The following is a 16,159-nucleotide window of genomic DNA, read 5'->3' on the forward strand; positions in this document are numbered from 1 at the left end:
CATCAAAATGAACACCCACCCACATGCATGTTCCTGTGGTCAGTGTGCAGTCTGGCACCACCCACCTGGTGGAGGACAGCCCTGTGAATTGTAGACATGTATGGTGGAAGAGATTAGGAAGAACAAAATTGGAAAATATAGAATGGCCTAGGGAGACGTTTAGTTCAGAGAATGCCTAAAACTTGAGCCTCAGCCCCACTTCTGGCTTTTTCTGCTTATGTGGTGCTGAGGAATTGAACCAAGGGCCTCATGCATGCAAGGCAAGCACTCTACCACTGAGCCACTTCCCTAGCCCCATTAAAGGACAATTTTTAAGAAGGTTAAAAATAATCTTTATTTTGTGAATCATCTAAATTTCCCCTGTGCAGAAATAAATGCAGAGTGTGATTTCCCAGGAGCTAAGAATCAGGTGAGAGTCAGACAATCACTCAATGAATTTGTATGTCTCCAATGGTGCCAGGACCTGTGAGTCATTCCCTTCAGAAGTGATCTGAGCTCCTACTTAGCTGCTACTGATTTAGAGACAAAAGGGCAGGAAAGCAAAAACGCAGGACCAAACAAAGAGGAGATCAACATAAGTACTGGACACAAGACAGGCAAAGGGGACAATGAGACCTAACAAAAAGATGACAGATGCACCCTCCAGATCACTCCAGAGCCATTTAAAAAATATTCAAAAATACTTGGAAGGTTCACAATGAGAGTCTCGAGAAGCAATGGCATGGCCTGAGCTGTCATGGTAAAGCTGTAAAGATACCCTCCAACACTGAAATTTTCACAGAGACATCTGCAATTACAGCTTGTTTGTCTGCTTCAGCCTTCCTATGGCCCAAAATGGCCCACCTGTGATAGTTATAAACTAGCCTCCTGGAGCTGGACCCATCTCCCTGTATTCAGTCATGTAGGAAAAGCTTCTATTTCTCCTTAGAGTTTTCAAACCTCAAAAGACACTCCAGCCTTGATGTCTCCCTCTGTGTGTGCACCAATTAACCAAGGAGGTCTGGCCTGCAACATAAATTTCCACATTTAGAAGGAAGCCCTTCAAATGTCTTCCTCCACCTTTATCAATATAAAGACCCTCTTGGAAAAATGTGTCACATACTCAGGAATAAGAAGTAACACAAGACAAAAGGATAAGCTACATATTATGACTATTCATGCTTTCTGGATTTACAAGTATGTTGGTATTTGTTATCATTTTGAGGGATATAAGTACCCATTTTATACATAAGGAAGTTGAGCCTCATCTAAAAATTCAGGCATTTGATTCAGGCTGCGCAGCTTGTTAACTGTGAGCAGGATTCAAATGCATTCCAAAATCTTCTCTTGTTTTAGACTGAACAGTCCAAATATTGAGGAAATTAAATCCAATCTACAGGTACAAAATAATCTTTTTTTTAAAAAGTCATGTGGACTTGCTTCTCATCATTCTTCCCCCTGCCCCATGTTTTCAGATTAAGAATAGAACTTACTTTGTGCAATGGCCATGACTCCAGATAGGGGGGTCATGATGAGGTTCTGGGACTGTTGGGGATTGTGGTGGGAGAGGCTGTGGATATTCGTCAATGTACTGACTGGCGGCAATCCTCCTCCTGAGACCGATATCTGTTGGAAAAATAAGAGCAGCATGAATGAGACCAACCAGAATCACAAAGGGCAGTTTGTAGAATGACACTTAGCTTGCCTCAGCACCAATTTATTCATTCATTCATTCACTCACTCACCTGTCCATCCATCCATCCATCCATCCATCCATTCATCCATCCATTTAAGATCTACTGTAGCATAGACACTGCTCTAGATGCTGAGGGTAGAGCAGCAAGTACAATAGGCATATTCCTTGTCCTCATGGTGTTTGTATTTATTATCTTGGAGTTGAATTCTGCTCATATGTATTGTGTAACTGTCACTATTTATGTGCCCTCTGTTCTGCTTCTCTAACTTTTATATTATTGATATTTGAGATATATAACTGCTAAAAATATACATCAGCCATTTGTTTTATGTTTTGTCTTGTTTTTTTGGTCAGTCATCGGGACTGAACTCGGCCTGGGCACTTCCCTCAGCTCTTCAGCTTAAGGCTAATGCTCTACCACATGAGCCCCAGAGCCACTTCCGGATTTTTCTGCTTATGTGATACTGAGGAACTGAACCCAGGGCCTCATGCATGCAAGGCAAGCGCTCTACCACTGAGCCACCTTCCCAGCTATAACTGCTAAAAATAATGACTGAAGACATGCCCTGGGATTTGCCAGAGAGTGGATTTGGGACCAGGCTCCTGTGCACAGGGAGTATTTGCTGGGTTAACTCACAAACCTCAGGACAGGCCTGTACAGTCATACTTCTCTTATTCCCATTTTAGAGATGAGAAGCTGAGGCTCATTTGATGTGAATCCTGCTTAAGATTCTGCAACTAGTAAATGGTACTCCTGTTATTCAAGCCCAGGTCTGTCTGATCCTAGAGCCCAACTTCTTATCTCTTCCAGGAGCTTCCTACTAGTTACAGAATGGAGCTGTTTTTTACACTTTCTTTTTTTCCATGATAAAGTAATTTACTATTTCTCCTTTTAAAACAATTTCTAAAATTATTATTCAGCAAGGGTTTGTTCATTCTAAAAAAAAAATCAGACATTGTTGAGGCCTTAGGAAATCCATCCTTTAGCTCCTTTTTTTTTCTTCCATTTTTCCCTGCCCAGAGCTCTTCAGATTCTAAATCTCACACTAATACCTAGTAAGACACTATTTGCTGCCCCAGCTCCACCCTTCTGGTCAACTCATAGTTTCCAAGGTTAATTTGAAAAAAAAAAAAAAAAAAAAAAGAAAGAAAGAAAAGGGGGGGGGGAATCCAAACAGGTTTGTTTGTGTTTTTTAAATGAGCATCAAGAAATGAGTTAGAGGTCACATGACCAAGAAAGAATTCTGGCCACATCAAACAAGAGAGAACCAGCCTGTTTGCTGGACTTGTTTTTCAAAATGTCAGAGTCATAAAAAAAAAAAAAAATCAGTGACCCGTCCTTAGACTGAATTGGTAGGGGTAATGCCGTCCTTTGGAGAAAGTCAGTAAAGAGCTGGTCATCTCTCCGTCATTTCAACATTTGCTTTTAATGGGACAGCAGAATTGTAGCCAGCAATTTAAATGTGTTTGCCTTTAGAATTTATAAACTGTGTTTGCCAATTGTCCTCAGTCCATGATGGCACAAACAGGAAAGAGAGTATAATGAGTATAAGAGCGTTCGATGATTGTCCCTATATTACAGATTAGGAAGCTGATCCTCAGAAGCACCGAGACTATGCCTTGACTAGTATATGAGGAAGCTTGAATTCACACCCAGTTCTCCAGGAGTTTAAATCCAGCCACTTAACTATGTTTGGACAACCTTGACCAAGCTACCTCTTGCTCTAAAAGGCAATCATTATTCTCCACTAGCCTCCAGGACTGATGAAATCAGGGTTCCCAAAGACATAGTAGCCACTCTTACCTGAGAATTTGGAGAGGAGGGGTTTTTGAGTAATTAACACTACCCTTTACAGTCCCTTCATCCTTTTTAAAATTCCTTTATGTCCCTATAACCAGTGATGTTATCTGACCTTTCACACAAGGAAATTGAAATTCAAAGGAGTTGAGACTGTATCCAAGTGCTAGCCTTAGAGTTAAAAAAAAAATATATTGGCAGTCTGCCCCCAAGGATTGAGCTTTTCACCTTTAGGCCCTCCTGCTTAATACTGTGAAAATATTCAGTAGATGTTCCAAAAAGAAAAGACAAAAATCAACCTACAGACACGTACAGATTGCAACCCTCAATTTGGCTAGCTTTTTGTCAAAGAAAACCCATTTGGCATGGAGCCAGGGTTCCTGCAATGGAATAGCTTTCTGCTCTTCCATTTGAAGAGCTCAGATGGATGGCATTATTTGCAATACCAACGCCTGGAGGAAGGTTTCAGAGTGTGTCCTAATGAAAATTAGCTTACTCTCAAAAGACCTGAGCTATAAACAATCTTCTCAGCAACTCTATGACATGGGTATTATTTTTTTTTTCTTTTTGGTCAGTTGTGGGGCTTGAACTCTGGGCTTGGGCACTGTCCCTGAGCTCTTCAGCTCAAGGTTAGCGCTCTACTACTTAGCCACAATGCCACTTCTGGTTTTCTGGTGTTTAATTGGAGATAAGGGTTTCATGGACTTTCTTGCCCGGGCTGGCTTTGAAACGTGATCCTCAGATCTCAGCTTCCTGAGTAGCTAGAATTATAGGCACGAGTCACCGGTGCCCCACTGACATAGATATTCTTATCCTCCTTTCCCATTGTACAGATGAAAATTGAGAAACAACTTTTCTACCTTATTGCTAATAAATAAATGAAACACCACAGCTTGGACCCTCTGGTCCTGTTCCATTTTAACCCTCTCTTGCCTTGGTGGGCCAAGATCTGTGATGACCTTGTTATCCATTAACTGAGAACAGACTCTTGAATTTGGGCATCCAGTGACATAACATATGAAGCAGAGTGTTGGGAGACCAGCAAGAAGCTGGTCCCTGCAAACAAGCCTCCAGATGTTTGCTAAGGTCGAGGTGTGTTGTTTTGGTCAATCATCAATCCAATAATATACTTCCCATTTAGGATGCTGCAGAGCAGAACACAAGAAAGAAAAAAGTGTGTCTGCAGGCAGTATTGGGAGCAGCCAGGGTGTGGGTGAAGCACATTGCCTCTTAAAAGAGCAGTGGGAGAGCTCAGAGAGTTAACTCTGGGGGCCTTCAAGAAGTTAGAGACTGAGAGTGGGATTTATTTAGTTACTTCTTGTGACTCAAACCCAGGACCTCACACATGCTAGACAAGGACCCTGTCTCTGAGCCATATTCCTGGCCTAAGACTTGGAAGGAAATGAAGATTTCTGCCACAGCCCAACCCTCTCCCTGCGCTTTTTTTTTTTCCTTAATAGAAGCCTGGATAATGCTTAACTCTAACTTGTTTGGGTCTTGACGTGACTCTTGAGAAATCATAAAGACTTGCCGGTGCCTCTCTCAAGGTAGCTGACATAAATTGTTCTTCCGGAAGAAGGATCTTTCCTATGGGATGGTGGAGTTGGGGAAGAGGGGAGGGCAGGGGCTGCAAAAAGGCCTCCCAGCAAGTGCCCTTTCCTTTGTTTGCAAGGACTCACACCAGGTCAACCAGCTCAGGTCCCCCTGAAACTAGAGTTGGCTGGGCCATGGTCTGCTTAGGAACTATTTTTTGTTTTCCTCCAGGGATCTGGGGACCTGATCACCTGTGACTCACTCGCTATTCCTGTGTTGCCTACACAGCACACACGTCAAGGTCTAGAATGGCATCTGCTCTCTGCCCCCCTCCCTGCCCTTCCCCCACTCTGGCCCCCAAGGGCCTTGAGGTCAGACACCTTGCTCCACCTTCCGCTCCTCCCACCCCTGAAATAGAGCATGACCCAAAGAATAAAGTTTTCCATTTCCTACCCTCCCCGGTGGCTAGCATAATCCTTCTCTTGTCCCACAGGTCCCTCTACCTGGCCCTTCTGATTGCTAAAGAATAAGAACCTTGGAAATTCTAAGAATCCTGTCCCTTAGCAAGTGGGCTAAATTTATAGCTGGGTATCGGGGGAGGGGGACACTCCAGGTATGGATATTAAGAGCTTCATTTAATGGGAATGACACTGATACTGACAAAACAACACTGCTGTTCATAAAGTATTTACGGAGCTGAACAAACGTCTCGCTACCCCCTTCCCCAGAACCCTAATGCTGTTACCCCCATTTTATAGATGAGGAAAAGAGGTAGTTCAGTAACTTGCCCAAGGCTATACCACTCAGTGTGGAACAGCAAGTCATTGTAACTTCAAAGTCAGGGTTTCTCACCCTCTAAGCACCGCCCCACCCTGCCTGCCATTTTGTGTGATCTACACAGGCAGTGTCCTTCAGGATCACAGTTCTGGAAGCTTCTCCTGGCCTGTCATCCACTCAATTCTGTCTCGTTAATGGTATTCCCCAATACCAGGGGGAATGGATAAAGTGGGGACTTGTCCCAAAGTGAGGTTTTCTGTAGGTTAAAGTGGGGGGGGGAAAGACCCAAAAACAACTGGCTTTGGAGGTCTTGGAGGAGAGGGATGAATGAACATTTTATCAACACAAATGTCACTGGCAGCCCCAAAACAAACAGTGTCCCACCCGGCTTGCTCCTTTATGAGGCATTCAATCAATAAAATGAGAGCAGAGCTCTGTCAGATTTATTAGCTAGGTTCAAACCGAACACCTCTTCTACCCGCCAAAGGCTGGGTCACCAGCCTACCTTTCCGTTCCAATTCTGGGCAGCCCCCATTTTCTCTGGTGGGGCTACAATGGTTCATTGTTTGAGGCAGGCCTTGTGAGAAGTTGTGTTTGTTTTGCCTCTTATCTTATCAGCTCCCGAGCTACAATGGCCCAGGTGTACTCACCATTTTACCATCAGGTGAGAGGAGATTGTGGCTGGGGTCCAGGCTGGCTGGGGAGACTTGCTGCAAAACTGACTGGCTGGTCACCATGGCGCTGTTACCGTGGTGACTGATTGTTGAAGAGGAAGTGACTTCATTGTTTCCCTGCTGGCTGTAGCGAACTCCTGCAAAACAACATGAGCCCAATAGAGAACATTAGTGTCGCCAGGGCCCTGGAACACTGACTCAGTGCCCCTTGTTTTCAAGGCTGGATGACAAGAAAATAAAATTGCTTTCTCCTCCCCTGTCCACCCACAGGAAATACCAGCTGTCTTTCTCAGGGTAAGGTTGGCATGGCCTCCAATGTATTCAAGATAGTAAGCTTCATAAGGGTAGTATATTTTTATCTGTCTTGTTTTGTTCATTGATGCATCCTCAGTATCTTGACACCTGGTAGCCACTCAATAAACTTTTGTGTGTGTGTATTGGTAATGGAGCTTGAACTCAGGGATGAGGTACTATCCCTTAGCTTTTATGCTTAAGGCTGGCATTCTACTACTTGAACCATAGCTTTACTTCTTTCTTTTTGTTTTTGTTTTGTTTTGCTAGCTAATTGTAGGTAAGAGTCTCCTGGATATTCCTGCCTGGGCTGGCTTCAAACCCTGATCCTCAGATCTCAGCCTCCTGAGTAGCTAGGATTACAGGCATGAACTACCAGCATCTGGCTTAATAAACTTTTGCTGAATGAACACATCCTGCTGGTTACCACTTCAGCACAGGTTTGTTACAGTTTAGAAGCTGAGGTTGACCTTTTATTACATTACAATACTGGCTGGAATATTTTCTTCTTCAAAATACCTCCTAGAAATGCATCTGCAGTGTGAGGCCACAGAGTATGAGGAGTAGAACATTCGACAAAGATGCACTTGTCCTGTGACCAGTGAGAACTTTGAGCTCTGGCAATCAGTTCTGGGTACCAGTTTTGGCCAATCCACAAATGCTCAGAGACACGGTTGGCAAGCAGGATAGGAACAGGGCTGCAGCTAGCAGGGTTTGGCTCTGGGACTCACATTCCTTTGCTGGGGTCCCATCTGGCTGACTTTCAGAGCACTGAGGTTGGAGGGTGGGGGGAGTGTAGAGGGGAGGGAGATAGGAGGGCACACCAGCTCAAAGATGTGGGAAGCAAGCAAGCAGCACATTGGGGTGGATGTGGATTCTTAGGGACCACTGTAGTTTGGTGTGCAAGGTAGGGGAGAACCAAGCTTGCTTACAGTCTCACTGCTGCTGTTCTCAGAAAGGAAAAATGCTAGACAGAGTACCAGGGGACTGAAAGAAACCAAAAAGACGAAGAACCAGGGTCACCTTGTAGAAGAAAATCCTGTTAGAGTATCTATGAAAAATCGGAGAGGGCTGGGAATGTGGCTTAGTGGTAGAGTGCCTGCCCAACTTGCATAAAGTCCTGGGTTCAATTCCTCAGTACCACATAAAGAGGAAAAGCCAGAAGTGGTGCTGTGGCTCAAGTGGTAGAGTGCTAGCTTTGAGCAAAAGAAGATCAGGAACAGTGCCCAGACACTGAGTTCAAGCCCCAGGAATGGCAAAAAAAAAAAAAAAAGCCAAGAAGATTGAGCTATTTGGGGACATCTTACACACACACACACACACACACACACACACACACACACACACACACACACACACACACACACACACAAGCACGCACACACACATATACACAATATTTTTTGTGGGGGTTGCTTTGTTTTGCTTTGGATCTGATGAAAAAGTTTGGAGAGGGAGATTTGTCTTGAACACTTGTAAGACAATGCACCAGGCCTGGAATCATTTGGAGAAGTGGCCCTGTCTCTTTTTGTCCAGTGTTCCAAGGTGAACCATCCCCTGTCCTGCCTTCTGCCACACCTTCCAGGGAAGGCTACAAAGTCTCCTCTGGAGCCAGCCAGGTAAGCTGCTATGGCTAGCAGCCTATATGATTCACTAAGCTAAAACTTACCAAGAAAAAGACTCCTATCAGTTTTCCCAGGATCCTCTTAAGGCTATTACCCAACACTGTTCTGACCTAAAGCTTAAAAGGTCTGGGAGCAGGGGAGCAGAAAAGAAAAACAAATGCTAAAGCAGAGTTTTAAAAATTTGTTTGTTCTTTTAATTTTAGGGCAATACTAGAGTTTAAACTAAGGCCTCACAACTCAGTTTGCTTGCCTGACTGGCATACCTCCAGTCCTGCTCTTTGCTAGTTATTTTAGAGGCAAGTTTCAGAGAGCTTTCTGCTTGGCTTTGAACTGTGATACTCTGGATCTGAGTAGCTGGATTACAGATGTGGAACACTGGCACCTGACTAAAACAGAGTTCAAATCTTTAAGAACAACTAGTTAGACTGACATGGCTTGATGTGTGTACTATTAGCTTATCTACTGGTTGCTTTGGCTCAAAGGGCTCCTAGTAGGAGTGGTTTTGACACTGGAATTCAATGGTTATTGGTCCAAGGGACTACATTTTTGAGAAAGAACAGAAGCCATGAAATTAAAAGGAGGAAAGGCTTCTACCTCTTTAGCAACTCTGCCCTGATCATGTCTGTCTGTCTTCTGCAGTTTTACAGCGCCTAGCTACCATCTTCTACTACTTTCCCTTGGCTTGTTAGGTCATTCTTCTCCCATTGGCCATTGGGTTTTCTCCACTCTCAGTGGCCAGTAGATTGTCAGTGGAATCTTTCAATAGGATGTATGTAAAAGAAAGAGATTTGAACCATATGAAGGCAGAAGATTCTCCAAAGGCAGAGGTAGATCCAATTTTTTAAAATGAGGCAGATTTACAATCAATAAAAGAATGTTCTAGCCGGGCGCTGGTGGCTCACGCCTGTAATCCTAGCTACTCAGGAGGCTGAGATCTGAGGATCGTGGTTCAAAGCCAGCTCGGGCAGGAAAGACCGTGAGACTCCTATCTCCAATAAACTACCAGAAAACCGGAAGTGGCGCTGTAGCTCAAGTGGTAGAGTGCTCGCCTTGAGCTGAAGAGCTGAGGGACAGTGCCCAGGCCCAGAGTTCAAGCCCCACGACCGACAAAAAAAAAAAAAAAAAAAAAAAAAGAATGTTCTAGCAATGAGGGGCAATGGGAAGACAATGGGGTGTACAACTAGACAAACTTAGGTTCAAACCTTGCCCCTCCTTTTTTGAGGTATTGGGGGGGGTGTTGAACTCAGGGCCTTTACTCTTAGAAAACCAATTGGTTTACTGCTAAGCAATACCTCCGATCTTTTTTGCATTGGTTATTGTGAGAGAAGGTTTTTGCTTTTTTCCCAGGTTACATCTGGACCACAATCTTCCTATGATTCCTGCTAAAGTTGGTATGGTAGGAGTGTGGCATCATGCCTAGCTTCTTTCTGTCAAGATGGAGTTTTCCCCTTTAGTCTGGCCTGAAACCACAATCTTCCCATCTCAGCTTTCCTTGTAGCTGGGATGACAGGTACAAGCCACTGTACCCAGCTTGCTTTGGTTCTTCATAGATGTGTGATCATGGGATAATTGTTATCCCTCTCTGACCCTTCCATAAAAAGGAGAGAACCAATCCTCAACAGGGCTCTTTGAGGATTAACAATAACATCTTTAACATGCAGCTAACATGGTGACTGTGGGCAGGCCCTGAGATTCTAGGATCCTACGTTCTGAATGGAGACAGTGGCCAGGGGTTCCTGGCTCAGGCAGAACTATTGATGCATTGCCTCTAAAGCAACTTGATTGGAGGCCTGGCTGCTGCCCAGCTATTCCTTCGTTGTGGAGGATCTGGATTTCACCTTGGTTCTCACCTGACTCTCTGACCAGCTGTTTACCTTCCCAAGATGCCCTGCTCCCGAGCGAGTGGTGATAATGCAAGGGTCAGCTGTGTGCTCACCTCTCAGCCTGTCCCCATCATCGATTTGCTCTCAAACCAAACAGTCTCTGGATTTAGCCTATTTAATTTGGCTGAGGAATAAGGGCCAGCCCTCTGACAATCAAATATGGGTCACGGGGGTGGGGGCAGGAGGCTTCTCCCCTAGCACAGGCTACACAATTATTTATTTAAAAATAATTAACCAAGTATATCCGCAGGAAACAAAAGCCTTTTTCACAAGGGAGCATGGCCGGAGAGAGCCAGAGTCATTGATTAGAATCCAGGCAGCAGAGCCTAAGGCTCTTCCCCAGTGCAACTTTGTTATGTAAGAAATACAAGGGAGGGGGGGCTTCTGCTAAAGATCAGGATACCTCTGAATCTCCAGTTAAGACTTCTGGCTAAGGGATCGCATCCTGGCTGGGAATTGGGGGTTCCTGTTTTGACCACAGCTTTGCCATTCATCTCATCTCCTCACCCTAGGACTGCTCATTATTGGGATGGAAACCGTGGTCGGTGCAGACCAGAGAGGTGGGCAGGAGGCAGATCATCAGCTGGACTCTGCCTGCATCCTGCCCCTGCATCCTGTCTGCTGGTGTCCCTTAGTGGGAAAGTAGGGAGAGAAGTACCCTAAGGAGACATGGATATGGGGATAGAGGGTGCATTGAGAGGTGTCTGGCCAAGGGGGTTGGGGGTGGGGGTGAGGGTGGTATGGGACACAAGGATACATCATAAATAAGTCCTCGTGTTAGAAGAAGAGACATGTGGTATTTCACAAATTCAAAAGAATACTTGAAGTGAGGGCCAAAGTGGAGTACAAAATGTGGAAGTTCTAGTGCCAGATGATCTGGGTTTAAATCCTGGCTCCATTACAGAATAGCTGCATGACCCTGGCAGAGTGTAATTAAGCTTCCTGGACCTCAGTTCTCCGTTTGTTTGCTTGTCTGCCTGCTTGCCTGACTGTCTATGTCTTTCTCTCTCTCTCTCTCTCTCTCTCTCTCTCTCTCTCTCTCTCTCTCTCTCTCTCTCTCTCTCCCCTGTGTGTGTGTGTGTGTGTGTGTGTGTGTGTGTGTGTGTGTGTGTGTGTGTGTGTGTGTGTGTGTGTGTGTTGTGTGTTGTGTGTTGGTCCTTGAGCTTGAACTCAGGGCCTGGGTGTTGGCCTTGACTTTTTTTTTGCTAAATACTAGTGCTCTACCATTTGAACCATAGCTTCTTGGGCGTTAATTGGAGATAAGAGTCTCATGGACTTAACTTCCAGGGCTGGCTTTGAACTGTGATCCTCAGATCTCAACCTCCTGAGTAGTTTAGACCACAGGCATGAGACACAGCACTGGGCTATAGGTTTTTTGGTTTTTTCTTTCAGCTCTAATATACCTACTCCGTAGGTTGTTGGGAAGGAGACTGAATGAGCTCATGGATGTGACAGTAAGTAGGCCATGCTTGTCATGCAACAGATGCTCTAAATGTAACAGCTGTTCCTACTTGGAAAAGAGGAACTGATGCAGCCTGGTGTTCCTTTTTGTTTTGTTTTTGTTTTTTGTCGGTCATGGGGCTTGAACTCTGGACCTGGGTGCTGTCCCTGAGCTCTTCAGCTCAAGGTGAATGATCTACCACGTGAGCCACAGGACCACTTCCAGTTTTCTGGTGGTTAACTGGAGTTAAGAGTCTCACAGACTTTCCTGTCCGGGCTGGCTTTGAAGCATGATCCTCAGATCTCAGCCTCCTGAGTAGCTAGGATTACAGGCATGAGCCACTGGCGCCCAGCTGTGGCGTTCTTGTCTAAAACAGAATTACATGTATCACTGCCCTTGGAAACTTCAGATGGCTTCTCCCTCGCTGCTTGGTTCCTGGCAAATCTCCAACACCTGAGACTGGGACAGGTAGCCTTGGTACCTGACTGCAGTTTGCCATACAGCCTCGCCACAGTGCTGTCCTCACATGTCTCTGCTATGTGTCTGGTTTCTGCAGCCGTTGCTTATGTTGATCTCTGACAGAAAAGTTCTTCATGCCGTCTCTCTCTCTCTCTCTCTCTTTTTTTTTTTTTTTTTTTTTTGGTCAGTCATAAGGGTCTGAACTCTGGGCCTGGGTGCTGTCTCTGAGCTCTTCAGCTCAAGGTGAGCGCTCTACCACCTGAGCCACAGGGCCCACTTCCAGCTTTTTCTGTATATGTGGTGGTGCTGAGGAATTGAACTCAGGGCCTTATGTATGTGAGGCAAGCATTCTACCACTGAGCCACATTCCCAGCCCCATGTCATATCTCTTAAGAGGACTAAATACCATTTCCTCTAAGAATCTTTTTTTTTTTTTTTTTAATTTAGGGATGGCAGGTTCTCTACTACTTGAGCTACAACCTCAGCTTTTTTCCCCTTTATTTGGCACATACAGCCTCCTGCTAATTTTGCCCAGGCAGGCCTCAGACTGTGAATCTCCTACTTACGGCTCCCACATGGCTAGGATTACAGATGTGTACCATGACACCCAGCTCATATGTTGAGATAGGGTTTTTGATTCATTTATGTATTTTGGCCTGGATTGGTCTTGGTCTACAACTGTCCTGTTTCCACTTTCCAAGCACATAGGATTATAGGTGTGTAATCCCTGTGCTTGGCTCCATGGATAACTCTCCTTGCTTCATCCTTGTAGTTAGCGCCTTTGTCTTTTGTAGTTTACATGCTCTAGGGACTCCTACAGCAAGAGTGGGTCACCCTGTATCCTGATATGTTTACTTCACCTTCTTAAAAGGAAGAGATGGCATTTACTCATTGTCACATCCTCAGAGCACCTGGCACTGTGACTATTTGCTGAATGGAGGAATGAGGCTTCAGCTGCTCTGAGTACACATGCCAGAGAACAAGAAGTGTCTCTCCCAGCAGAGGGAGAAAATACAGTCAATTCTGCAGCCGCAAGTGTATTGAAAGTGCAGATCTGTTCCGATTCCACTGCTATATTAGGGAATCTTTGAAAGCCAAGTGAATTCCATTTCGGAGAAACATCAGGTGAGTTCTGAAATCAGCATCCAGCTGCAGGAGGTCATGCAGGAATACACTGACTGTGCTGTGCATGCACACAGACAGACCTTAAACATCTGCCAGCCACCGTGGCATACCCATACCCATCTGGAGTCCTGACAGTCCTCTGATCTCAATCATTTGTCTGCCACTTCATGCTAACTTACGGCCTGACACCACCTCTGCAGGCAGATTTCAGGACCTTTTCAAGCTCAGGTATCACTTTTACTTTTGGACAATATTAATATACTTCTTAATCATTTAATTCTTATAAGACCTCTGCTAATGTTTTATTGGATGAAGAAGGAGAAGGAGGAGGAGGAGGAGGAGGAGGAGGAGGAGGAGGAGGAGGAGGAGGAGGAGGAAGAAGAAGATTATGATGATGATGATGATGATGATGATGATGATGATGATGATGATGATGATGGTTAGTCATGGAGCTTAGACTCGGGGTCTGGGCACTGTCCCTGAGCCTTTTTTGTTGAAGGCTAGTGATCTACCACTTTGAGCTACTTTCAGTTTTCTGGTGGTTTATTAGCGGTAAGAGTCTCATGGATTTTTCTGCCTGGGCTGGCTTTGAACTGTGATTCTCAGATCTCAGCTTCCTAAATTGCTAGGATTATATGTGTGAGCCACCAATACCTGACTGGATGTTTATCTTTTTAAAATGTGCCACTGCTAAACTTTTTATGAGTGTCTTCCAATCATCCCTACAACTTCTTTTTCCTCCCTCCCTCCCTCTCTCTCTCCCTCCCTCCCTCCCTCCCTCCTTCCTTCTTTCCTTCCTTCCTTCCTCCCTTCCTTCCTCCCTTCCTTCCTCTCTCTCAACTTAGCAACGGCTAGTGATTTTTAGGATGCCTATATTGGACTATACAGACCTGAATGTGCATGTTGTTGAAAGAGACACAACTATCTGACAGGAGGACCACAGAGAGGAGCTCAGGGGGTCATTAAGCACGATGCTGGCTCAGAAACACTTCAGAAAGTACTTATGACTTCAACTTGTACTGCCCTGAATAGCCAATCCAGCTTTATTAAGTGCTTTGCAAACCAGCTAGGAATCTAGTCTTACAATGTGGAAGATCAGTGCACCTCTAGCCTCTAGACAGATATTTTTGGGTGATGTTTGGATTTGAATTCAGGACCTTGGACTGGCTAGTCAGGCACTTTACCACTTGAGCCACACTCCCTAGTATTTTTTCCTCTATTTTTCAGATAGGATCTCACCTTTATGCCAGAGATCAGCTTGGAACTGTGATCCTCCTATTTCTCTCTGTGTCTACTGAGTAATCAGGATTATAGGTGCCCACTATTATACCAGGCCCTTCTTCCTCTCCTTTTCCCTTTCCTTCTCCTTCTCCTTCTCCCTCTTCATCTTCGTCTCTGCCTGTCCTAACTCTCTGAAGATTCTCCATCAGGCAAGATTTGGGTCTTGGCCCTTCTTTCTGTAAAATGGGCACAGGGGCTCCCAAATTTTTTAGATGCTACAATGACAAATGAACAAAAAATACCAGAGAAACACTAGGATATAAACATGCTGAGAGACAGAACATGAGGTAAACAGAAGAGCAATGTCATCCAGGAAGTCATATCCAGAATTCTTCTTTTCTAGTAAAAGAAGAGAAATGGGGGAGTCTTGGGCAGTGTGGGGGCAGCTTGTTTCCTATGTGCTCTTTGACACTGAAACTCGAGGGATTCCCTCCATTGGGATCTGTGAGCTGCACCCAGCCTGGTGGGATGCCTTCACCCTTGACATTTCAAAGCCAATCTCCCATCCCTGATAATGCAGGAATGTTCCTCTGACTGGTGGACCTCTGCCAGCATGAGTGAGCGTCCCCAGCCACCGGCAGAGTAAACATTACTCAACTGGCCAGGGTTCTGTCACACACATTCTTCCCCTGTGTTCCTAACCTCATGCAGCGCACAGCCCAACCCCTTGAGTCTGGGAACTGGGAATTTCAACTCAGGTAGGAGGGAGCCAGCACTCCAAAGAGGAAGTTCTTTCAAAAAGCAGCAGCCATATCAATAAAGGATGGCTAGAGAGAACGGTTTTCCTAGGAGGCCACAATTGAGCCAGGGATTGAGCTATAGTCTTGATGACACAGGATTATACCTTGACACCCCTCCTCTACCCCACTTCATCTAAGTTTCTCTCTCTCTCTCTCTCTCTCTCTCTCTCTTTGAGAGCACAGAGACAGAGAAACAAAAATGATTCAGTCTGAGACACTCATTGGGAGTTAAAAGAATGTGAACAGTTCCTGGACTTTGGGAACTTCAGAAATGAAAGCAATCAAATGAAAGACCATTGCTGCCTCAGTTTCCTCATTTGTGTGATGCAGGATATTTATTTATTTATTTATTGTGCTATCAGTTCTTTATAATATTTCCCTCGAAGGCTAAAGATGGAATGTTTGCAAAGTGTTTAGGGGATTAAAAAATCTGAAAGGCTGGGAGTAAGAAGCTGAGGGAAGATGAAAGTAGTTTAAACACTGGGCTGGTTTCAAGGCTGGATCCTAGAGTGGAAATTGGCTTAGATAGTAGCCCAATTCATAGGAAAGGAGAAACACAGACTGGTCTGCAGGGGGATGGTAAACATTCTTGACTGAAGGAGTAAAAAGTTGAGTGATACTTCAGGGAAGCCCACAAACTGGTTTTCTTATTTAAAAAAAAACCAAGCAAATGTAATTGAGAGAGAGAGAGGGAGAGGGAGAGGGAGAGAGAGAGGGAAAGAGAGAGAGAGAGAGAGAGAGAGAGAGAGAGAGAGAGAGAGAGAGAGAGAGAGAGAGAGAGAGAGAGAGAGAGCAACAATAGTCTACCACCAAAAGCATCTTGGTTGAGAACAGGTGCTGAATGTGCATTAAGCTCC

General features: G+C 44.9%; 1 protein-coding gene across 3 annotated transcripts in view; it reads right to left on the reverse strand.

The window, feature by feature from the left end:
• Hnf1b (HNF1 homeobox B) overlaps nucleotides 1-16,159 on the reverse strand; it is a 59,764-nt gene that overhangs the window by 16,291 nt on the left and 27,314 nt on the right. For all 3 annotated transcript variants that reach the window (XM_070027165.1, XM_070027164.1, XM_070027163.1), the window contains exons 5-6: nucleotides 6,434-6,594; nucleotides 1,473-1,605 (exon numbers count right to left, since the gene is read on the reverse strand). In XM_070027165.1, coding sequence (XP_069883266.1) covers nucleotides 1,473-1,605; nucleotides 6,434-6,594 — 294 coding nt within the window. The remainder of the gene's footprint in view (nucleotides 1-1,472; nucleotides 1,606-6,433; nucleotides 6,595-16,159) is intronic.

Source organism: Dipodomys merriami, unplaced genomic scaffold, assembly GCF_024711535.1.
Source record: "Dipodomys merriami isolate MVZ:Mamm:240054 unplaced genomic scaffold, mDipMer1.0.p SCAF_19, whole genome shotgun sequence".
NCBI classification, from domain to species: domain Eukaryota; kingdom Metazoa; phylum Chordata; class Mammalia; order Rodentia; family Heteromyidae; genus Dipodomys; species Dipodomys merriami.